The sequence below is a fragment of the Zeus faber genome (assembly GCF_960531495.2).
Source record: "Zeus faber genome assembly, chromosome: 13".
Lineage (NCBI taxonomy): Eukaryota > Metazoa > Chordata > Actinopteri > Zeiformes > Zeidae > Zeus > Zeus faber.
The window spans coordinates 10530348-10555552 of record NC_137198.1 but is presented as its reverse complement, the minus strand read 5'-3'; the positions used below and the strand labels follow the sequence as shown (position 1 = coordinate 10555552).

Below are 25205 nucleotides of genomic sequence, written 5' to 3'. Positions count from 1 at the left end.
CATCCTTCCAAAAGCCCGTCTTTCTTTTTATTCAGACATTTGTAAAATTAATGCACTCTTCCTCCGGCTCTTTATTTTATTCTCTGACTGTCGAAGGGTTAACAGTCAGAGTGATCTCGTTTCAACGGCTCCCCTTCCCTCTGTAATGGCCCCTCTACATCACTAAAATGGACTACCTCTTCAATTATGAGACACTGAGTGGGTATTCATTAAGCCTTGATGCTCATCCTTTAACATTTAATTTTGTTATGGAACGCCTCACGACTGGCATCCGCCAGACGGACATCCCGCCTCAGTGATGGGGCCGCGGTGCCAGGACGCTTGTGTGATCGTGATCATATTTCTAATGCTTACATTATAAAACATGCTTCAAGGTGGATGCCGTGCACTATTAACATAACAGAGTAAAAACAAAAGTGCAATAGCTGCGTGTCTTAAGGCTTTTGCTGTTTGTTTTTTTTTCAGGAAACTACTGCTCAACTATTAAAAAACAACAACAAATCCATCCAAGTGCGAATAACCAGATCTGTCCAGAACCCCCCCCCCCTTAGCTTTCAATGAGTCCCAGTGTCTTGTGTTCTTTGCTTGGAGACAGGAAGCTCCGTTGGGGGGCGGGATTCAGGCAGAGCGGACCACAGCGTCAGGGGGATACACGGTCCTTTAACCTGTTATTGTGAACTCCCAGCAGCCCTGGCCGATAATTACCAACCCCTCTCTGGGGAAACAGAGTCAAAGACAGGCAACCCGGCGGCCATTTTGTGTCTGCTGCTGTGCCTGGGCTGGCGCTGGGCTGCAGCCCTGGTCTTAATCCTGCCCTCACCCCTGCCGGCTAATGTGTTTTCAATTTGTGATGACCCCCCCTCCCCCCACCATAGGCATGGCCATAATCAACAACAGTGTGGACTGTAACCCTATCTGGCCTCGCCAGGACTGGTTGGGCCAGCCACGGCGCCTGCAAACCCATGTGTCCAGCGCAGGAACACTTTTTTTTGGTGTGTATTTGTGTCAGCGTGCGCTTCATTTACATGTGAGGTCATAGGATACGTGCATTTGATATGCGTGCGCGCGCCGCGTCTTGTCGATCTGTGGAAATAGTCACATAAACAAACATGCCAGCTCGCCCTCACAAACTACACACGGATATACACACACACAGACGCCAACACCTTAGTTAAAGGTGACGTTTAAACTAATACTGCTGATTACCTCACAAATTATATACACACCGCACATACCACAACATCAACATTAATTACAGAAATGTATGTATAAGTAAAAATATAAATAAATATATTTAAAAATATTTTGTATGATTGCCAAAGTTATAATATTTAGCATTAGTGAGTAATAAATTAAGAAAAGTATATGGAAGGATAACATGTATAGAACATGTTATAAATAACTTCTGAGGGGCTTCATATAAATACATTTACATAACTAGAAATGTTATACTATTGTGTTGGTTTTAATCTTCAGGTTTTAAAACATGACCTACTGGGTCATAGAGCTGGGCGATTTGGACCAAATATCATATCCCAGTTTTTTTTAGGCTAAATGGCGATACACAATATATATCTTTGGATTTTCTACGAAGTGGGCTAAAAGTCCAGTGAGTCGTAAGTCAAAGCCACGTGTGATATATCACAAGCACATTTATTAAAACAGACTGATCAAAATAAAATGCAAAGACAGGGTTTCCTTCGAGAATTATACACAATTGAATCTTTCAAAATGAAAATCTCTTACTACGTTCATGTCAAATCTTAAATTTGAACTTGACATTGAATCTCATTCTCATGCTAGCAGAATGAGCCCATCCTGAAACGTAGTTAGTCCTTTCAAGGGCCGGGCGAAATTGCCAAAATCTAATATCACAATATTTTGGGATGATACCTCCATCACGATTATTAAATAATACGTCTCGGATTGGTGCTTTTATGTGGTATTCACACACAAGAAATACTTAAACAATGATTAGTAATGCGGATATAATAACCAAGCAGGCAGGGGTATTGATTAGAACAGCTAGAAAATGGCACTGCTTTGCTGTAATGCAGCCTTAAAAACAACATTTAACAAATATCTCAATGTCCTGATAACAAAAAATCCCAGACGATATCTTGTGTCGTATCGCAATAACCATTTTATATCGACATGTCGCCGACATATAAAATAACATTTTGGATTTTGCGTCCCCTTTTGTGAAGGCTGAATCAACAGCAAGGCATGGAAAAAAAGGGCAGGTGTGAATGCTTGTCGTCTGGGGCCTTCTGGACTGTGCATCTACGACTGGAACCAAGCCCCCCGAAATTAAGAGTGCAGACTCTAACGTCTCCCTGGGAGAAAACGGGGTCTGGCTTTCGTCCAAGTCAGCACCTTTGGAAGTGCAGTCGCGTTACCACCACTAAATCAACATGTCAGCGCCCGGCCCTCTGAACTTCTCCACCCGGGCTCTATTGCTTACAGCTACACCAAACACCTAATGAATCGGCGCAAATGCCGATCTGTCTCCCGGAATGAGAAGGGGGAAAGGAGACCGGAGAGAGGAAAAAGAAAGGGACGGTTCTCAGACGTCTGTTGGGCGCGGGAATATTTTGTGCGTATATACATACAAATTATCAGAGCGGAGGAAAATAAAACACGTTACCACAAGCTAGTCCTTTCTCCCGATTTCTAAATGGAACTGTTCCCGGTTTTATTGAAGAAAAAAAAATTGGGGGGGATCACTTCGACATGGACACAGGCGAAGGGCCATAGAAAGCACCAAGCTTACTCGGCAGTTTGTTTACATTCCTCAGGGTAATTTTAGCCCCCGGGGGGGGGGGGAGCAGAGCCGGGGGGCCAACATGTCGTAGAGCCTCGTCAGTGGCGGACTGGCCGGCCGGCACGGTGGCGGCACATGGATGTGGGTGGCGCGCACACACACACACACACACACACACACACACACACACACACACACACACACACACACACACACACACACACACACACACACACACACACACACACACACACACACACACACACACACACACACACACCTCCAACAGATAAACTGATATCAGTGGCTAAGCCAAGCAAATATTTCTAGAAGCCAAACAGCGTGCAGAGCACAGAGACAAGGGGCTCATCGGGCAACGTAGCTAGAACAGCGACATACAACAGTCATTACCCGGGATTTGTAAAAACAGTCCTGGGGAAGAGGCGCATACTTATAAAGAGCCTAAGGAAAGCGGCCCCCCCGTAGAGCCATTAGCACTGGATGGGGAGGCCCGGATATCACTTATGTTTTCTCTGATGATCTGGGGCGCAAATCAAATTTCAGTGCGGTTTTAAAGATTTCCTGTGCAAACAAAACAATAATCCCTGTTCAAAATTGACCAAGAGCTTCTGTGTTTGTGTGCTGGTCCTGCTGTTTTATCACTTCCAGGCCGGGGCATCCCCCTCAAGCGACCAGAAGGCGAGCATCGACGCGAGAGCACGTGGGGGAGAGGGTTCGGGACGAAAGGCTGCACGTTATCAAGGAAAAGGAGCGAGAGACGGAGAGAGAGACGGGGGAGAGAGAGAGAGAGAGAGAGAGAGAGAGAGAGAGAGAGAGAGAGCGAGAGAGGCTCAGTGACGGGACCCAGCGAAACTAATTAGGCGAGGGATCAGGCTAGAAGTTAAATACTGAGCTACATGTAATGAAAGAAGCAGAGTGGGGGACATCTAGGGGTCAGGCCCACACCACAAACAGTGGTCCTCAGGCAATCTGGTATTGATTTTCACTCGTTGTGGGATGAAGGTGGACAGGGGGAGGGAGACGCGGAGGGAGGGGGAAGCGGGCGGAGGGGCACGGTCTGAGGGTCTCGCGAGTTGTCAACTTGACAGTTTAACCCCCTTTTGGAGCAGTGGAAAAAAAACAAAACAAAAAAAACAAAACAAAAAAAAACAACAAAAAAAAAAAAACAACAAAAGGATCTCCCGGGCTGACAGCGTTGATCTGTCATAGCGATGACACAGCAGAGCCCCACGCAACGCCCAGACAGGCCAGAGAGGAAGGGAGGCTGACGGAGAAATGCAGCCGGCACGTTCCCTGAGCCTCACTGGGGAGGGCAGCGTTCGGGTGTCTGAGACCTGGCTCGCACAAATATATTGATTGACGATATATTTCTAATGACCGATTACAGGAATCAATAATGGTTAATCAGTACGTGTAATTCTCACCTCTCGGCAGGACCAAAAGGGTGAGGCGAATGTACTGCACTGACAAGAAATTTAAGAAATAATGGTCATATTTGAATGTGATGAGAAGTCACACAATTTTATAAATATTCTTATGGAAATAACAGGTAATACCATCACATTTTGGGAATGATTTTTTTTTATGGTATTCAGGGTATCTGCAGGTATCACAGAGAAAAATGTAATACTTTTTGAGACCTTTAAGAGACATTTTAGCAAAATTGAAGACACGTCGTCTCTCAAGTATTGGAAGGTTGAGAGTTTTAGAACATAAAAAAATGTTAATGTTGAAAGAAAGACTTTTTTAGGCCTAATATTTGTAAAAGCGAATTTCAAACATTTGACAGCCTGGTGTCATCCCGATTGTTCCTTTTTCCCATTGACCATTTGCAAAATGACAGCAAGTTCTGCCTTAATTACAGTAGAATCCCCCCAATTATCCTCTGCCTTCCAGATGCTGAGGATAGCATGTGTTGGTATTGCCAGCCCCAAACAACACCTTCTGACCATTTCCTAGTATTGCGTACAGAATAGTGCGGTTCATTTTAGCTTGGCGTCAGAGGAAACGGTGAATAGCGATAGTTTCCGCAGCGCGGATCAGGTGGATTGCCGCGTCGGTCGCCCCTTTGCAAGCGGTGAATTGTCCCACGTCCCCCTCGCAAGAGCACATATGCCCGGGTGCCCGAGAGTTCGCGTCGCTGTCAGTCATTCTGCGAAGGCCGTCACCCCGAGCGGCTTCTCTCTGATGTCACTTTGCACTCAGAAGCCGCCTCTCGCTTTTCCCCTTTAAACGGCCTCATCGCTCTGTCAGAGTGCCAAAGGGGACTCCATTAGCCTGGCCTTAGCCTAAATCCCTCGACTGTCCTGTTTTAAACGCGCGCCCGGGCACAAACACACGCGAGCGGACCGGGTAGACCGTCGCGGCTGAGGCTGTCCGCATCAAATTAGAGCGGCCCCCATCGTCCCTATTATGGCTTGGGAAGGCGCCATCATGACGGATGCTACGGGTTCCCTCACTTGTCAGGAGTTGTCAGACAGATGGGGAGTCTGGATACACATAGCTGACAGGTAATCTTAATGCCTTCAATTAGCCCACTTAGGCCTGTCATAAACAATTCCATGAGTGCTCGACCAACACAAACAGATAAACACACGCACAAGCAGGCGTGGACACAATCCTCTCCATCACACACACACACGCGCACACACACAGGGACGGTCTGGGGGGTATTAATGAGAAGCGTAATGGGTATATCAGCAACGGGACGGTTGGCTTGGGCGCGGCGTGTCCCGATCCCCCGCTCACAACTGTGCACTGCTGGCTACCTGGTCAGTTCAAATTGTGCTATCTCCTTTCATTAGCCCATCGCTGGCTGAGGTTCTGGAAGGCCATGACAAAATTCATTTAAGACGAGTGGGAGCAGATTGCCTGAAGCAGGTGCTATAAGGGAGATAAAACAAAAGCAGTGCCTGTGTGAAGCTGTGTTTGCTTGTGTGCGTGCGTGCGTGTACGTGCGAGTACGAGAGGCTTTTCTATGGTCTTCACATTCTGTTCTTTCCCCTGCTATGGTAAATGGGTAATGACACAAAGGTGCTGTGGAAGAGAAAAGGAAAGGAGGAGGAGAGAGAAATCCGCCCCGTGCGCCCTCGGAGGGTTTACAAAGCTGTGGCGAAATCTAAATATTGTTTCTAGCATGACTAAACAGGCCAACACCTCTCACTGCGGAGGATGTGCGATAGGCGACATTGTTTGATTTGGTCTCTCCTTTATGCTATCTTATCGCGGTACAACGGCTACACCCACACTACATCCCCGGCTTTTGTCCTCTAACCACCATTTAATTCATTTATTTGCATTTCCTATCCACTCCTTGTTTTCTACTTGAGTTAGGCACATTTCAGGAACTGTGAAAGGGGTCCTATTTAAAAAGTAAAAGATTTCCCCGTATATGCGGGAACACGCACGCGCACACAGAGCAGGCTCAAGATCAATATTTGAACAGAAATTCCTCACATCACCAAAGCCTTGGTCTTACGTACAGAGTCCCCCCAAAATGCCCATAATCAAGCAAACACACAGAGACATTCAAAGGGTCCAAGTTACATAGTCTAAGGGCATCCAGGGCAATGTTTTGCAAGGCAGAGAAAACAAAGGACGTAAACGGCTGGGCATTCTGTTGACGCTGAGGGAGTACCCCAAACAGTGAGATCTCCAGGGCAGGTGTTTACACGGGGAGGCAATGGAGGAGAAGAAAGCCAGCTAGCCACTATCTATTTTTGTACCTTTCCTCCACTGACATCTGGAATTCCATAATTGGAGAAGAAAGAGAAAAGTAAGAAAGAGAGAAAAATAGAAAAGAGCAGAGGAAAAAAAAAAGAGCAATGACTGAGAAGTTGTAATAGGAAATTGCTTTTGGCAACTATTTGTTCAAGCACCAGAATTTTTTTTTTTTTTTTCCCCCCTTTGTGCCAACCCAGCAAGCCCCCATTGGAAAACAGGGCAGGTCCCCCTAATGAGTAATCTATTTCAAAGCAGTCGTGTCTGGGCATGACAGTTTACTGAGAGGCTTGAAGAACTGGTAATTACCAGTGTTACGGGGCAATTAATGCATATTACACTGCGGCACTCATGGCGGCGACTGTCAGCTCCCCAATAAAAATGAGCACTCTTCAGCTAAAGGGTGACATTAATTGGGCCCTTAATGACTATGCAGAGGAACCAAGCCAAATAGGAACAAAACAGGGGACTCACTCTGACTCCAGGAGAGGGCTGGAAATTGGACTAAAAATGAGATTAATTGCTGTTTGGAAAAAAAAGAGAAGGGAAAGATTGTGGAAAGGGGAAGGGGGAGAAAGAGGTTGGAATTATAGGGTGCAGAGTGCAAGGGCGGCTCATCGAGATGACAATTCGATTAATTATTTTACACGGTCTGTACCTTAAGGAGAAGAGACGGGCGCACTTCCAATTTTGAGAGCTGCTTATTGGGTATGATAAGCTGGACATTGCATGAGATGATGCTGGTTTTGTGTTTTCATTTAGAACACACACACACACACACACACACACACACACACACACACACACACACACACACACACACACACACACACACACACACACACACACACACACACACACACACCTTCAACTGGATTCAACTCAAAAAAATATGGTTAAAAATGTCAAAATGTTTATATGGATTCCATCTCCCACATAAACATTTATTTAGAAGCAGTACATTTTAAAGAGATCAGGTGACTAGGTCATTCTGTTGAGTGAAGCCGAGAAATCTTGTTTAGAGGCGAGATTATTCAGAATTTCACGCTATTATTATTTTTTTTTTGTGTAAAATTTTAATGCATAAAGGTAGGTTTAAAACAGACCATAAAACCATTAACGGAGCCTTTCACAAAAATTAAATGCTCCAAATTGCAGGCCTACTGCCCCCAGAAATGTTTATTTAGACAAAAGCCAGAGATACGCCAAGCGCGGCAAAGTAATTCAGATTAATGTTGCTAAAGCTAGGCGCGTACCAAACACTACCTGAATATGCAAGCCCTCCAAATCATAAAAAAATATAACTGCATGCAAAACATGCCGTCATTTGCATACATTTTAGAGTTTGAATTTCCTTGCTATTTAAATATGCAGTTAGAAATAGTCCACCGCTGCCTCTTGCGCTGTCACGCTGCACACTCATACTGTCATTGGCCCTGATAGAACTCTCCTGCTTCAAAGGGGGCTTTGCAGCGGAGAGGAGAATGAGCAAATATTTGAATTGCAAAAACACATCATCTTCCGAGGGGAGAAAATTCAAGACAACTTTTTAGAGAGTTGAACACCCACATACACACACACACACACACACACACACACACACACACACACACACACACACACACGCGCACCACCCAACCCCAACAAGCCCACCATTACAGTTGGAGAGAGAGAGGAAAAAAAAAAAAGAAAAGTCAGCGTATTCCTACCGTAAGCACTCTCCTCGCTAATTTAACAAATCTAAATTGGTGTAATGGGATGTGACACTTTTTTTTTTTTTTAAAGGAATCCGAAAAAAATAAATAAATAAAACTATAATTTAAGGAGAGTACCATACAAAAAAAAATAAAAACCCCAAATGTTTTAAGCTACCCTTGAATTGAACACAGATCTACCACGCAAATTCAGGTTCTCAGGCGACCTGACACAGGTTTGATTACAGGCTAGGGTGAAATTGCTTACGTTCCCTTCTGAAGGCTTGGAGTGAGCACCACCACCATGGTAGCTATTTCAGTAAATCAATGGGGCCGCTATGCTCTCTAGGAAAACATTTTTGGTTCGGCACGCTGCAAAACATTTTACGACCAACCATACAATCACCCCGGGATAATCTCTGAGTTTCTCACTTCTGCAGAAGTTGCAGAAGGGAAAGGCACAATAAATAACCTACGTGACAAATCGATATTTTGAATCGCAGCACATTTGAAAGTATGATTTCCCCATCCCCCCCTCGATTGGGTGCCAGAATAAATACAACATTTGAGCCAAAAATTACAAGTCTGACCATAAAAGCCATGAACAACATGAGCAGCAATAAAAAGCCATCTTCAGACATCTGAAAAAATACCCTGGCAAAATGGATAAATAAATAAACACATCTCCTATGTTTATGATTGTAAATTTATTTACCACAGCTTGGAACTACCTTGAATTTAAATAGAGGAAAATGTGAGACCCTCAAATATATCCATAGGTAACGGCAGCCAATAGGGAATTATGCAGCAAAATAAATAGGGGAAAAAGGACAGTGGAAGCATAATTTCAGCTACAGGGTCAGCCTTCAAATCCAAAAAAATAAAATAAATCAAACATCATTTCTAAACTCAATCCTTTTGCACTGGCCTCTTCAGAATTACAACCACTCTTTATAGAGAAGGAACTGTAAACCTCGTCTATTCCATAAGCGAGTCACCTCACGCAAATTATTTTACAATGCCACTCCAAAATAAATATCTTCATTAGAAATACAGTTAATTGAAATATCTCAATGGCCTCATACACAGCTACCGATTTACTACTGATTTTCGATACACCCTCCAAGTTGCACGGGTCATCCAGCCCTCCCTCCTCTGGCGTTGCTTCCAGCATGGCTATGTGTAGACAACATGGAGACAGGTCTGAGCAGAAATCAAACCCGGATGATGGATGGCTTTACTACACAATGACCTCTGTCGTCGGGCTTTTGCCCTAAATCAATGCCGGCGATAAGGGCCCTGCACCTACGAGGCTCACCTTGGTATGTTCACCGGCAGACCTTATCTGCGGCAGGAGGAAGTATGAGTAATAACTTAAGACAAGCCACGACAAAACCGCTAACCCCACCTTGTCAAACACAATTTACGATGCATGCCCCCCCCCAGCCCCCACCACCCCCTTTGTGCTGTTAAAACAGTAATTACGAGAACGAAAGGAGATATGGGAGCCTGTTTGTTTGGAGGCTCGGCCCGAATGCTGTCCGCAGAACCCCGGTCCAAAGAGGGGTTCATGTTTTGGCGGCGGGCGTGAGAGACGGGCCCCGCGGACGACGCGCAGACCCTCGCCGCCCCCAGCGAACCGTGCGCTGACGTCCAGGCACACATGGCGCTCCCAAGCACCGCCAGTCGGATCCCTCCATTTCACTGCTGTCAGGTCTGTTTGGGACAATGATACATGCGGCGAGGGGTTGAAGGTGGGAGTTGAGGGGAGGGCCGGCAGGAAGGACAGGCAAACACTCTGCGAGGATTACGGCGCCCATTCGCCGAGGTTCTGTGTGAGAGAAGTCGGAGAGTTTAAAAGTGCGGGCGAGGGAGAGCGAGGAGAGAAAGTGTACAACTTCTCAAAACAGTGGCATCAAAATGGGGGGAGAGACTAAACATGACATCAAACGCCGCAATTAGCTGACCCCTTTCCCGTTGCAGAGTCAACGCTTTCAAAGCCCAGAGCCTTAAAAAAAACAAAAAACCCTGATTAAAATATGTTTGCTTTCTCATTCCAAATGACATCTGACAAGGTTAGTAATATTTCAGCTAACTGCAAAAACATTCCCGTGGGTCGTGATCATTTTTTTTTTTTTTTTTTTTCCATCGCTTTGCAGGGGCGCAGGTAACCTCGGAGCGAGTTTCCCATGAACTCGGCGCTGCAGTCCGAAAACAAAAACGGCCGGGGAAAGAAAAAAAGGGGAGCGAAGAAGAAGAAAAAAAAAAAAAAAAAAAAAAAAAAAGAGCAGTTTAAGGTTTAGCGCGAGCGTGTTTGGTTTCACTCGGGCAGCTGAGGCAAAATGTTTTGGGATCATTATTCCGAGAATTTACCCCCTTTCTAATTCAAACCACAACGATTACTCAAAACAGAACCGGTAGTCTTCCCCGTAACCGCGAGCTCCGTCCGTAGCGCGGGCCCGAGAGGCGGATGACTGTCAGCGGCTCGGGGGATAGGATTCCAGACAAACTGCTAAACCCCCTCATCACCAAATTAGGAGAGGTGTATTCCGCTGGCCTCCACAGTGGAAACATAATCAAGAAACACAGCCCTCCGAAACGAGATTTCATCTAATGATGAGGGACGGTGGACGCATAATAGTACATTCTGAACGGGGGCCCGATGTCGTCACACTGACATTTAGGTTTGATCATGAAAGGGGGCTTGTTTTGGAATCGATGTCGACTCCAAAATGATATAAAAACAACCCGGTTAAGTAAAATAAACACAAAAGGTACAAAGTTGAATGAGATTTTTTTTTTTTTTGTCTCTGGAATCTCGACAACAGCGGGAAGATAAGTCATGAATGGGGCCTCGGTGATGAGGAGCCGGTTCAGCGATGGACGGACGGGGCCAAACGCCGTCTGAAGTTAATGGTTTTCAAATCCATTACAGTAAGAGGAGAAGAGAATGTGAAGTGTCAGGCCGGACAGCGAGCCTGCCCGGGCTTAGTTGCAGCTGCGCTCCAATTGAAGTGGCACTTTATATCAGAGGCCTTTCACCAGACAACTCTGTTCTGCCCTCTCACTTGTAACCCCCGTGTGACGCAGACGGCCGTAATAAAAAAAATAGGAGCGGTCATTTTTAAACACTCCGCTGTCATCGAAGAGACAGAAGAGATTTTTTTTTGGGGCGGGGGGGGGGTTCACACCGAGGAGGAGGAGGACTCACGGCCGAACATCCCAGCTGATAGAGATATCCCTCAAAATGAGAAATAGATTCCGCCGACATATCCATGGCCGCCATTCAAAGAGGCACGGCTCGGCGCTCCAAACTCTGGCCAGAGTTTGTTTCACTTGTAAGAAAGACCAAAAAAAAAAAAAAAAAAAAAAAAAAAAATGTCTGCCTCTGTTATCTCGCATCAGTCCAAGGGAAAGGATGGAGCATTGTCCGTTTCAACTTCCCGCCTACGATGAAACATTACATCGCTGGCAGACGAGGCTGGAATGTGGATCATGGCATGCTCTCTTAACCCCTCAACCTCCGCTCATAAAAAGGTCTGGTTCTGTGGCGCTCATCTGTTAGAAAAATGTAAGAAGGAAAGAAAAAAGAAAAAAAGAAGAAGAATGTTACATCCCATTAGTAGTCAAAAGACTTTGAGAAATGTAGGACGGCGTTTATGATAGGTTTGAAGATTAGACGTCTTTTTAATGCCCGTTCTAATCGCTTATATAGGTCCCACGGTCGGGTTGGGGGTGGGGGGGGCTCAGCCGACCTGAAAGCGCTCGTACATTAGCTCCGAGAATTGATGAGCAAAATCAGAAGGTCAGAACTTGGACAAAAGCGCCTCATGTGTCTTTGATTACACACTCCCCACCGAGGGGACGGGCGGGCAGAGATGTTTAAGCTATCAGGCAATCAGACCGCCGAGAGACGTGAAACTCAAACCAGAGACGGGAGCGGAGCGCGCCCGCTTTGGAACGGAGACGGGTAGGAGGGTCTCGGCGAAAAGCTCTTAAACAAATGCCAGGCCGGTGAGGAAATACTCAAATGTGCTTGTATCTCTTTCAGCGCGACCGGCAGCTGTGCACGGCGGCGAGGGAAAACGGCGCGACATGAAGCGACGCTTTCAAGAAAACAAGAAAAACAAAATAATAAAAAAAAAAATTAAAAAAAGGCAATGAAGCTTTATCTGCTATTTCAACTTTGACTTACAGTCTATCCGTCAAATGGACAGCTATTGTGCACAACAGGATACAATAGCTGATATCAGAGCAGATCATTTTAAGCGTGTTTAGAGGTTGTGCAAGTCAAAAATGTAAACAAGTATGAAGACCAAAAACATTTTCCCAATCGATTAATGAAAAACAGCTACATATATGTATATAAAGAGTTAAGTTCCAAAGCAGTTCAGTTACTCATAACATTGCAGGCATTGTTGGCTAATAAATTTTGCTTACAATTATGATTGAAAAATGTGGTTGGTCACTCACAATGTATGCAGGGAGAGAGCACAGCAAACAAAATAGAATACATGTCGGAGGCCTTTGTCCTCTACGGTCAGACCATCCACAGAGCGTTATAAACCATGAAATCAACTATAATTCTGAAGTCTATGTGCTTCATTCATAACATACAGGCGGTGTTTGTTCAGGGTTGGTGGCGGCGGGCCACAAACTTAAAAAAATGGATGTTAAGTTATTGGAAAATGAAAAAAAAAGAAAAATACACGAGCAGGAAAAAGGAACAAGGTTAGGTGAGGGACAGTGGGCCTATAAAAAGAAACCTACCGTCTGGGTTATCTGCAAGGAACCAGTTATCACTCGCGCCCAGCTCGAGCCTGTGACGGATGGGCCTCCGCAGAGCCTGAGCACCACCACCCTATCTCGTACACACAGAGCTGCTCTTTAAACATTAGGACAAAAAAAATATTAAGCATTGTTTCCTTGGCTGTCGTTTGGCAAATTTATGTGATTTCGCTGTATGCTTTGAATTTCAAAATACAACGGTGACTGCTGCCCACCCCTCCTCCACCACACTCCCAGGAGACCCCCAGACAATCCAGATTAAATAAATAAAATACATAAAAACCTTGGATAAATTGCTTAACAGGTCAAAATACTGACTTCAAGAAATCTTCAGCTCCAATGACTGAAATCCGATGCAAATATACAACTTAAAAAAGGGACATTGGACGACATGAGCCATAGCTATATCTAAGGTAGCCAGAGGGGAAACAATGCTCGGTGGGGTTAATGCCTGAACAACAATCAATAAATTGAGAAAAGGAAAATAGCGGGGGCAAGTAATCCTTCCCAAAAAGCTGTTAAGTGCTTGCCATGTCATGAAGCCAGTGCAACCAGAACTAATATATGCGTTTCTCCCCTCTCCACGCGAATCCCCCTCGCCCGTTACGATTTCCCTTTAAACCAAATGTCATGACCACAGCGGTTCAGAGGGGAACAAAAGAGGAGACCGTTTCCGTTCAATTAGGTCTATTTCAGCTGTAAAGACAGGAGTTGTCATGGGGTCTTGGACCATTCTCTCTCCCCCCCTTTATGTTTCTTTGTTTGAAATCCTTTTCTTCCATTCCTGCCTTCCTATTTTCGGTTTCCTCTCCTCGCCCGGGCCTTCGGCGTACAGTGAGGAGGTCGCCTAATTATTCCTAGCCTCCTGGATCCTACTCTTCTCGGAGGTAATGGCACAATTAAGCCTTTAAATAGAAACTGGTATGACCGCGCGGCGTTATCGGGTGCAGAGACGTGTCAGGTAAGATAAATGAAATACATTGGGGGGGGGGTGGGTGGGTACCCGGCAAATTGCGGCCGCGATCTCCGGCGACCGCGGTTGCACGTTTGTTTTCTTCTCCTTTTGTGAAGCCTCTTCATATTCCCTTTGGGGCTTCCTTTTTCGAATGCCTTTAGTCAGCAAGCTAGAAAAGCCCTTCCTTTGTACGATAACAGCCAGCCCTATAATTATGCGCCTATCTCCAGTCATCTCCCCGCAACTTTCTATAGATGTGGACATGTCCGACAGCAATATGTGTGCACACGCAGGCCAACGTGTGATGTACAGCAAGCATCCTGCGCGGTGTGTGCAATCTATTTGTCATAGGGCTATCTTCGTGTCAGGAAAATAACACAGCGTGTCTCCCGTCACATTGTGCGCAACGTAGGTCTGAATGTCTTTAGGGGGGTGGAGGGTGGGGGGGGGTGGGGGTGGGGGGGGTGGGGGGGGGGGCTGCGTGCGTGCGTGCGTGCGTGCGTGCGTGCGTGCGCGCCCGCGATCAGAACCATTCCAGCCATCAAATTTCCACAGTTAGATTTAGTTTTACAAAGAGGCGTTCTAATCCAGGCCAACTTGGATGCGCCTCCAGACAGGAACTCAGCGAGATGACAAATGCCGCTGACTTCTTCCTGGAATGAAACCCGGAAGGTCAACTTAAGAATTGGGGCGGGATGGGGAAGTTGAAATGAAGATAAAGAAGAAAAAAAAAAAAGCACAATAATACACGTGTCTCCAAGTCTGATGACATACGTGATGAAAGCTGACAAAAAAAATCCAAGTTCATCCGCAGAAGAGTTCCACAGCGAAACCGCAATTCAGGGCACATGCTCGTGCTTCAATTTACTTAAAGCCCCCCCCCCCCTCAGAGTGTCACAGGCAAGCAGACAGACAGGAGGGGGGGTGGGGGGGATATATAGCCGGGGTGCCGCTTTGTGTCCTGCTCCTCGTTTATACACACAGCGGCCGTGTCAAAGCTGCTCTCAGACTCAATGTTAAATGACAAATTTGGATAATGCACACACACAACCCTACCAAAATAAATAGGTGACATGGAGGCTTAGCCAGAGCTAAATCCTGAGGCTGCTGGGGACCAGAAGTGTGCGGATTACACCCCAGACGCCTTAAACAATACGCCCAAATGTGCATCCTTAAAAGCATGAAATCCTCGAACCATCAGCGCCGACTTGTCATTTGCGGTTAGTATTTTAAATTGCGCTGTGGGGGCCTGGCGTTACACCTCTGCCTGCCGCTGCGGCAAAGAAACATTTGCAAAGTCCTAGAGGAAACTCCATTGTGGGAAGCTATTTTTCTAGCTGCAGAATATTCGACAGGAGGATGTCATAACAAAGGAAACAATAAAAGGAGGCCACGTTCCTGCGCCACATGGGGCATTCATAACGTTACAAATGGGGCTGAGGACAATGTCAGATGTGCGGACACAGGCACCAGACATTGTTGTGGACTTTGTGCTTGGACAACAAACAGTAAAAACCACAACTTGTATTTCATATTTAATTTCAATGTAAAAATAGTTTTTTTTGTTTTTTTTCCCAAATCCAAATCAGGATTAGCCCGAATCACCGTGGTTCTAATAAAATCTGCCAATTTTATTCCCCGGTTAAAAAGCCCCCCCAGCACCTTCTCCACAACTCTGTAGGGGACGCGAGGTGCGATATGGCACAGCACAGGCTTCGGAGGCGTCACGTCATCAGGCTAGGAGTGCCAGTACCTGTCCTCGGGGACGGCGCTGTAATGTCCAGCCTCATTGGATCAGCGGTCACCATGGCCCCTGGGCACCCCCTCTCAGGTGACATGCCCTATCTGCTCTGGCTCTCTGATGGCCCCGCCGGCACTGCAGCTTATGCTACTCCTGCATTAAATGGGTACGCGTGACACATGGCTATTTGCACGTACACATACATGCAGGTAATGCAAAATATTAGGATCATGCATTTATAAATATATAGACATGTAAACTTTTTATACAGCTTATATATAAAAAAATTTAATGAATGACTGCATTTTTAAGTATTCAGTGTGGGTGGGTGCTGTGTTGGCAGCCAGACACACTATTCAGAAATAAAGGCATAATCAGGTGAACTCAATAAGGCTTGTCTACAACGGAACAGTCATTAGACTCTATTAATTAGGCATTCCTGGCCGCACCGGTTTAGGAAGTTCAACAAAAATGATGGACATATCCATTAAAAAGGAATAGATTATGCAATATCTTGCATTACAATTTTTAATTTGATGTCACAGCAATCAGATTGAGTCAGATGAGCCTGCAACAGAATTATCATGTAATTTTCAGATGTAATACCTACAACATACAGTAACAAAAATAATTGGAAAAAGTTTCCCAGAGAACTCCAGATGTCTGATTGCAGCTGTGTCAACTAATTTAAACCATCACATAAATCACTTTTTTTATCTGTTCATTAGCCACTGTGTCAGTATGCAAATATGTCATGTTGCAGAAAAGCTCTCCTTATAGCCGAGAATAATGTCTTCCACATTAATTTCCTCTTTACTTCTAATATTTGTATTGAAAAAGATGCTAAAACAAGAGAGCAACAGCAATTTTTAGTTTGTGCATATCAGATTTTAACACAAAATGATGGGCTCTCCAGAAGCATAATTGTCCTGATATTTTCCACAGGACTTGATTTAGCTTACATCATGATCGAGAAAAAGTAAAATGAAATCAAAGAATAGCATAACAATGGAGGTCTGCACATCTCCATCGCAACACATTTCAAAGTGGTCAAGCCAGATGATGTATAATGGTAAACCCAAAAGTCTTAACCCCCATTTAATACGAAAGGGAGAAATGAGCCATACTGTCCCATTATATTGCCATAAATCATTTTTTTTGTGGATGGCTGACAGCTTTTTATCAGATCTAACCTTTTCAAGCCTCCATTAGGAGCGCTAACATTTTCAACTCTGACACATTTGCAGTTTACGAATCTCACAGCTGATTAACTTTCGGAAGGGGCAAGTCTGCAGCCGCGCTCATTTTCACACAGGCCGTCCGTCGTCTTGGTGGGAAAGAACAAGGGACAGGGAAAAAACAGAGGGAGGGGTTGAATCTAATTATATATATATATATATATCTACATCTAATTTTTACCATCTTACTTCAGTTATTTTGCTGTACGAAACAATTTATCGTAGAAAATCTATTATTTGGAATAAATTATAAATTTTGTGGTGTCTTTTTCATAGGTTCTGCAATGATGGTGGTTGCCGCGTAGTAATACAGTAGTTGGTATAATAAATGGTTTAAGTGGGGAAAAAAAAGCAAGCTAAGCAAAGACAAGTCATCTTGGATGTGCACTTCATGCATATGCTTTAATCTGCTTGTCCTGCCATTTGTGGATATGGCTGTGTGTGTAAGTAGACATGTTTATGTTCAGGCTTTGTTTGTCAGTGTATCTCTAGAGGCTTTCACACATGAACTGAGGACAATGTCTGGATAATCAGGTCCAGACATCGTCCGGCGTTGCCCTTTCACACATGCAGCACACAACCGGAGACTGTCCGTGTCAGGCGCGTTCACACCGGCTGGAAATACTCTGTTTGGTTGAGACGAGGGGCGGAGCCTGGGTGTAGAGTGCAGGAGGCAGGACGCGATGCAAGGAAGCTGCAGAGTTTTACATCACACCGAAGATGGCAGACGACGCTACCGATGTATCAGTAATTGTGACTATTTGGTTTTGACACTTCAATGTATTTGGACATATCTGCAACATAATATATTATCTTCTTCTTTGTCCTCACATGTTATGATGGTAAACGACCCTTCTTCACGCTCGGCAAGTGGCCGTGTTGATGACGTCACTATCATGGGCCAGTCGGACATTACGCAGACTTTGTACCAGGGTGCTGGCTGGGTAAAGTCCGTTTAATGTCCGGTCCAACGGAATTGCACATTTGCGTCGAGACCTACAGCCCCTCTGGGTAATGTTCAGATAATTTCAGGGTTGCAGTGCATGTGTGAAAACAGGTTCTAAACATTTACACCAAGTCTCGACCGAACTTGACATCAGCCATTACGATCAATCATAGATCCATTTATCTGTTCATCAAGACATCTAGTGGGAACTGCTTGAACTCCATTTGAAGCACATCATTTTCCTGAATTTTCATTGGCCAAGGGGAAGTACTGAACTTAACTGCAAGCTGAGCCCCTGGCGCAATTATGCAATGTCATAATTTACCACGCCTAAAGCACGATCAAATCATCGAGGGAATCGCACACAGACACACTGAAGATAACAGAATGTCAGATCAAGCCAAAATCGAAATTCCCAAATCAGTACGACTGCAAAAAAGTAAGAAAAAGGATTAAAAACAAAATTAATAAAACTGTTATGGACGGTACCGTCTTTATTTGGGGTGATGCCTTGTCCATGTGTTTGTCTTTATCTCTGTGTATAACACGAATGGGAACACTAACTCCATCGCAAATGGCGGCCCATCAATACACTGAAAATTTGCACATTGTATAAAGAACTGATAAAAATGATGCCAAATCAACAAGAAATGCGGTGCAATTACATCTGCAAACGCTTATGCACTGTTTAGTTCTGACAATCAATGGTTCAGCCGTCGCTAGGTTTTCGACTGCATGAAGCACACGATAGCACGATTAGATAAATATGAGGCTAACTGCTACAAAGAGTTATGGGAGCACCTCTGCCAACCATAATTGATTTAAGTACAACACCATTGGGGGGGGACGGCTAAGGTGGTGCAATGCCAGGGCCCATATTTCATTACATGCTGTGTTTAACCTTAGCCACTTCTCCTAAAACACACTGGAGGCTCATTATGTGTTTAATATTCACCAGCAGGTGAATAATTTTTATGCAACTCTGATAGTTGGGCGAGATGGATAACTCAATTATCTCAACATCCGTCAGAGCAGAGGGCTCAGTGGCTCTGGAACTCCACCAGCCCAAGATTGATGGCTGGAAGACACCAATGGCTGCCGCCGCGCCATCTCATCCAGGCAGTGGGCCTGAACGCACGCTTTGATTCTGCAGAAGACCGTTTTCCTCCCCCTTTTCTCACCCGTTTTCTTTTTTTTTTTTCCCTCAAGAGCCTTGTAGGTGAAGCGTCATTACCCCTCACTCCATTGAAGAGGGGTTTGTTATGAGGTTAGCGTGTTGGCAAGACTATTGTTTGGATGATAAATGCATTTGGTGAGGGCTTTGGAAGGAAAATTAGATATGTTGGGGTTTATTTTTTTCCTTTTTCTTTCCTCTCAGAGGAAGAAAATGTCACCATTGCTCACATTTGCGTTGCTCGCGGGTAAACCGAGAACAATTAACGCAACTATGGGTACTGCAGCTCGGTTGAAGCAAAGGGGGAATTCATGAAAAATAAGCAAATCACCGGGAATGTCAATCAGGGGCAATGAAGTAATTACAAACACAGCCGAGTCATTCCAAGGTCAGGCAGAATGGAAACCAAAAGGTTTTTGGAGTCGCGTGGTGGAATCTGTCTTGGAGGAACGGTGGAATGGGGGCAGGAAATACACCGAGCCTCAGCCTTCCAGGACTCCGCGTGACGGGATGATACTGCTAATGAAAAGGGAAGGGAGAGTGATGTCACCCAATCATTCTCCCTCTCCCTCGTTTTGTGTGGAGTTTATATCTTTGCGACTACAAACAAAGCATTGACCCGCAAAATCAACCGCCATCATCTTTCCACAAACATACGCGCTCATACGCTCACGATCCAACAGCGCTAAAGAGAGACTTACAATCCCGACGACAAAGGACTGAACATGAGAATAAGGGTAAGGCTGTGCACATTTTGAAATGTCAGCAGTAAATGTCAATTAAAAATTACAAGGGTGCCAGAAAAGGTGGAGTCTGAAGGGACTGACATTTTTTTGACATGATGCCGTTTATCTGACCGAGCCATTTATTGGCATGATGGGATCTAGGTTGTCAGTTCCTTAACACACTTTGACAAGGCCGCCTTGGCGAATATCAATGAAAAGGTACCCCAGGGCGTCCCGGGGTTCAGTCTGAGCTTATTCCAATCAGTCAGCTAGCGCTCTGATATCCTGATCTAATCTAATGCTAGCGTTACCTGAATGAGAAGGAACGCAGATAAGACGGATGTGAGCTCCATAATCCAAAGTAAGGGAACACATGGGGCTCCGAGCACAGCTATGTTTATCTGATGATGTGGTTGTCTTGCTGCCTGTGAGACTAATCATATGACCTAATGGGAATAAAAAAAAAGAAAAAGAAAAGAAAGTCCTCTCTTAAACTCGACTCGTATATCATGTCAGATTTTACTGACTTGAGACAGTTTACATTCAAGTCTTTCTCATTAAACCCAAGCGGCATCCTTCACGGTCTCGGAATGTTCTGAACTGCGGGCCAAACATTTCTTCTGGTCAACAACTTTCATAGAATGTTTGATGAGGCCTTTTTTTTTTAAAGATGGCAACCATCAAAGATGAGCCCCCTACTTCGAGTCACACCCCGGCGACTTCCAGTTCCTGGTGTGTGCTCTTATTTTGAAGTACTACAAAGGCTTTCCTTCTGGATGCATGCAATTTCCAAATAAAAATAGATTTCAGTCTGTGACAAAACTGCAGACGAGGGAAATGTAAGTATTTACTGTGTTTCTGTGTGTGTGTGTGTGTGTGTGTGTGGTAGGACTGTACTATAGCCTGTGATGTTTTTTGGGGACCTGAGAGACTTGAATTAACTGGTGTAAAAAGGCGCAAGATAGGTCCTCTTTAACTTGTGTTATTTGACAAATCAATGTCCTTTAAATTCACATGTTCAGTTTAATAGTAGCTGTGAAGTCAATCAGCGTGTTATAAATCTAGAATTACACTCTACTCCCACTCGCTGTGCAGCAATTAGGCAAAGTTAATCTCAATTGACCTAAATTAAGGTTATGGCATAATATTCAAGTGGCAATCCAAAGAATCGCCTGTACTGGCTGGATTACACAAAAAAAATCCCAGAATTCCATTCAAAGCCTTTTATTTTTTAACATTCAGATTGAATGTTGCTCCATATCAAGAGTTCACTGACCACAACTAGCTACGCTGCTTTGACAAACCCCCCACGGCTGCCTCTCACTTCTTGCGCATTCGCAAGAAGTGAATATCTTCACATTCTTTGTTGAGTCTTTGTTTCTCATATAAGATCTTCACATTCTTGACGGTAAAGGTGGACCCCGCCACCAACAACGGATTCAGCGTAGAGAGCGCGTGCATCGCGTTAATCAACTGAAAGGCTGTTTCTTAAAAAGTGCCAGTACCACTTTCAAATGACCTGAAATGAATTGTGTTCGGCAAGAATCCGTTTGATACTCTACACCGTTGAATTATTTAAGGCAAATTTTAAACACACAATAAAAACGTCGACTTGTGCGTGATCTTGACCAAAGGACAAATGGCATCTTTATCCGGATTACAGTACAAAAGGAGAGAGAGAGAGAGAGAGAGAGAGAGAGAGAGAGAGAGAGAGAGAGAGGAAATGGTGAGAGAGTCAGAAAGAGTCAATGAACAACCCCCCCGCCCCCCCCTACCCCTGGTCTCTGGACACACCGTCAGGGGTCCAGAACCTTCTGGCGCTCCAGCACCGTGTCACAATGTGTCAGCCAGTCGTCACTGCAGGGGGGATGTGGGCATTGGGGAGATGGGGGGGGGTGAGGGCAGCAGCAAGGCCGGTGGAGGCAGCGGGGGTGACCTTTCAGCTTCGCCTGTCTGGTAGTCCTGGTCAAGGCTGAGCGAGAGAGCGAGGGATGGAGAGGCCATGCGTGAATGCCCCTCTCCCTCCCTCCCTCCCTGCTTCCATGCCCTGACACAAACAGAATGAAAATATCCCTCCCTGACTGCTCAACATGCACAGGGAGGTTGCCATCACACCGGCTCTCTGGTATGACTGTGTAGTATTTTTAATGTTCGTGTATTAAGAAATTGTATTTTTTAGTCTTAAGTCTTAAGTTTTTATTTAAAACACAATCGGAAAAGGCGGAAGGCCAGTTCAGAGGAAGTTTCCATTGACTGATCGTCAAAAGGTTTGATCCAGGTGAAATTAAAACAGAAAAGGTAAAAGGGAAGGTCAATTAAACACGAAAAGAAACACACACACAAGTCCCCGTTCCTGTCCGAAGGTTCTCATGACAACAGATGCATGGAATTAATCACCCATTTCCCCCCTTTCCTTTGCAAACAATGTGCGTGCTCTGGAAAACAATCCAGCGCACAAACAGCCCGTTGGGGTTGTAAAACAACTCCAGCAACCGGCGCAGTGTCTGCTGTGGCTCTGCGCTGCAGGATTCTACTGGTTGCACTGGAAATATATGTGTGTGTGTGTGTGTGTGTGTGTGTGTGTGTGTGTGTGTGTGTGTGTGTGTGTGTGTGTGTGTGTGTGTGTGTGTGTGTGCAGTCGTACAAAAAGAAAAAAAGAAAAAGTGGAAGTCTGGGGTTAGTGTGCGGTTCAACGACGTGGAAGTGGTTAGTTGTGGTAGATAATAATAATAAGCTGAGAAAACCTGATAAGTGGTCACAAGAAAGGAGAGGTAAATACAAGTTAGGTTATCGGTGTTGCGTTATTGGCGCGGTCAAATGTGTGTGTGGTCATTACAGATAAAAAAAAAAAAAAAGTTAAAATACATTGTAGAAGAGTAGCAGTGTTACCTATTACAGTAGCTCCAAAACTGCTCGGTGAGGTAGGTGCGATGGCTCTGGTCGTCCCCAAACGAGGCTTTGCTCTCAATCCAATGAACAATGTGGCCGTCTACAGCTGTTCATCCAAAACAAAATAAAAAATAAATAAAAAATGTCAGTCCCTTCAGACTCCTCCACCTTTTACTGCACCCTTGTAATTTTTAATTGACATTTACTGCTGACATTTCAAAATGTGCGCAGTCTTTCCATTATTCTTGTGCTTAATCATTTGTCGTGTGAATTGTCACTCTCTTGTGTGCCTTTGTATGTTCGTGGAAAGATGATGGTAGCGATTTGCTGGTCAAGACCAACAACGAAAAAAAAGAAAGTTGTCGTCAGGTAAGCTATAGAAGCAGACGACCAAGGGGACAGGTGACATTTTCCTCACTACACTTTATTCACACTTTTCTTATTAAAAGAAAAAATAAAAGAGGGGAAAATGGTATTTCCCATTAAAAAGGCTTGGCAGCCCGAGTGTTTTAATAACTAAGTGTTAAAAACATATTCAAAAATACCTTCATTTAGCAACCGGTACTAGGAATAAAACAAAATTTTTATGTTTACACTTTTAATACTAACCGACAGGAACCTCCAGGATGATGTCGGGGGTTTTGTCATAGCCCATTGTTCTGAGTTGATTTTCATCTGAAAAATAAAAATGCGTCCAGCGTTTTAAAATGTTCCACATTGATGTGCCGTGCTGAATCTGAAAACAATTAGAATGTGATGAGAAAAACACAACTTTGCAACGGCTGGATAGTTTCCACAGCGCGACAACCTACTGTATGCTGTCAACTTTCAAGTCTTTCGGTCAGAAACGTAGGCTACTGACCTTGCTGCTTTTACAAAAAGGTGGTGACAACAAGTATTAGAACTCAGGGGACATAACTATAAAGGACAGTAGCACGGTGAAACCATTAGCTGCATCTGCCACTTATTTGCTGCCGCTGTACAAAAACACGGAAAGGAAAAAAAAAAAAAAAAAAAAAAACAAGAATCAGTGAAACCGCTGATCTGCAGCGTGCAATTTTGTGGCGCTCCATAAAGTAGAGCGTGCGCAGCGGCGGGGTTGGCATTCTCGTCGCCGTAAGCCTGACCCCTGCCTGCGCGGGCCGCCGCCATTGTCCTTGACTCCTGGTGCACTTCGGCCATTATCCCTACAACACCTGATTTCTCCATTAAATCTCCAGCTGACCAGGTCATTCAATTCCAGGGGCCTGCCTCTCCGTCTCCAACCAAGCTCAACTAATGGGGCATGCAGGGGGGCGGGGGGGGGGGGGGTGCGCGGGTGGAGGCGGAGCGGGGTCGTGTCAGCCAGGGAGGGTGCCGCAGAGGCGAAGGTCCCTGTGAACCGCCCAGATGTCTGCTGTGTGGAAGAGGGGTGCGCTGGACTTGGCGCGGGGGGAGGAGGGGGTGGTCTCGTCCTCTCCCCACACCTTCTGGGCTGTTGACATTGTCATGAGGCTCCTGATCGCCTTTCTACATCACCTTAGATTAAAATTAATGGCCCGTCCCCACTGTTGGGTGGCTTATTTCCAATCCATTTATCAGGCTGGGTGAGGGCTGCCGCGGTGGCCCCCCGTGCCCCCCAGAACTCTGACAGTTTTAGAACAGTCCTCAGTTAAGCCCCGCAGAAAGGTCAGCACTCTGGGCCAAAATAAATGATATGGTCTTAATGACAGAGGGAATGAGATCCATCCTCCATCACTCATCACTCACCAAAGGGGTCGGGGGGGGGGGGCGACGCCAATAGAATGGTTTCACAATTTCATACCTGGACACTCACTACCTCCACATGTATCTAGAACGAAACGATCTTTAAATTCTAACGTAACAAATGACAAAAATGACGAATGGATGGGGGTGGTTCGTATTTGAACTGAATTGATTAAAAACAAATAACAAAAACATTGACTTCATTTGAAATAAAACTGACAAAATGCGCGCGCACACGCACACGCACACGCACACACACAAACGGCGGATTCAGTGCTTAAATACTATATTGGTAATATTTATTTGAAATTCGTTCCCATGTAGGACTATGGTTTTGAATAAGCTGCATAGTTAAAATCTATGTGACAAAACAAAACCAACAACAAAACACATTTCAGAAGAAACCCTGTCTGTTCTGTACGTCCCGAAGAAAGATCCCCATTATACACCAAAAACATCCTCGTAACGGGGCAGACCGGGTTGAGATAGTTCAGCTAATCAAACATTATGGTCTACCTTTGAAGCTCTTATTTCTTTAAATATTCATTACCGGCTCGGGCATAAATTAAACATTCAGGGATATTCAATAACAGCTGCTGGTGGTTAGCAAATCAATGAGAGATAACGTCCACTACATCAGTCATGTCCAGGTTTCCCTTTACCCCCCAAAAAAAGGAAAGAGGCTGCAGTACCACATTAAGTTCTATACTGTTGATGTCCAGGGTTTGGGGGAGGGTTGTCTTACCTAGAAACGATAGGTTCCTCTCCTTTAGTTTGTCACAGAGAAGAACCTCGTGTTCCTGG

The 25205-nt window shown here is 45.0% G+C and overlaps 1 protein-coding gene across 1 annotated transcript in view; it reads right to left on the bottom strand.

Annotated features, from left to right (window-relative positions):
* Nucleotides 1-25205, bottom strand: part of cdin1 (CDAN1 interacting nuclease 1) — a 60344-nt gene that overhangs the window by 8264 nt on the left and 26875 nt on the right. Inside the window, exons 9-11 of the mRNA XM_080012948.1 lie at nucleotides 25147-25205; nucleotides 23265-23330; nucleotides 22656-22761 (exon numbers count right to left, since the gene is read on the bottom strand). The exon at nucleotides 25147-25205 is cut by the window's right edge and continues 9 nt beyond it. Coding sequence (XP_079869074.1) covers nucleotides 22656-22761; nucleotides 23265-23330; nucleotides 25147-25205 — 231 coding nt within the window. The remainder of the gene's footprint in view (nucleotides 1-22655; nucleotides 22762-23264; nucleotides 23331-25146) is intronic.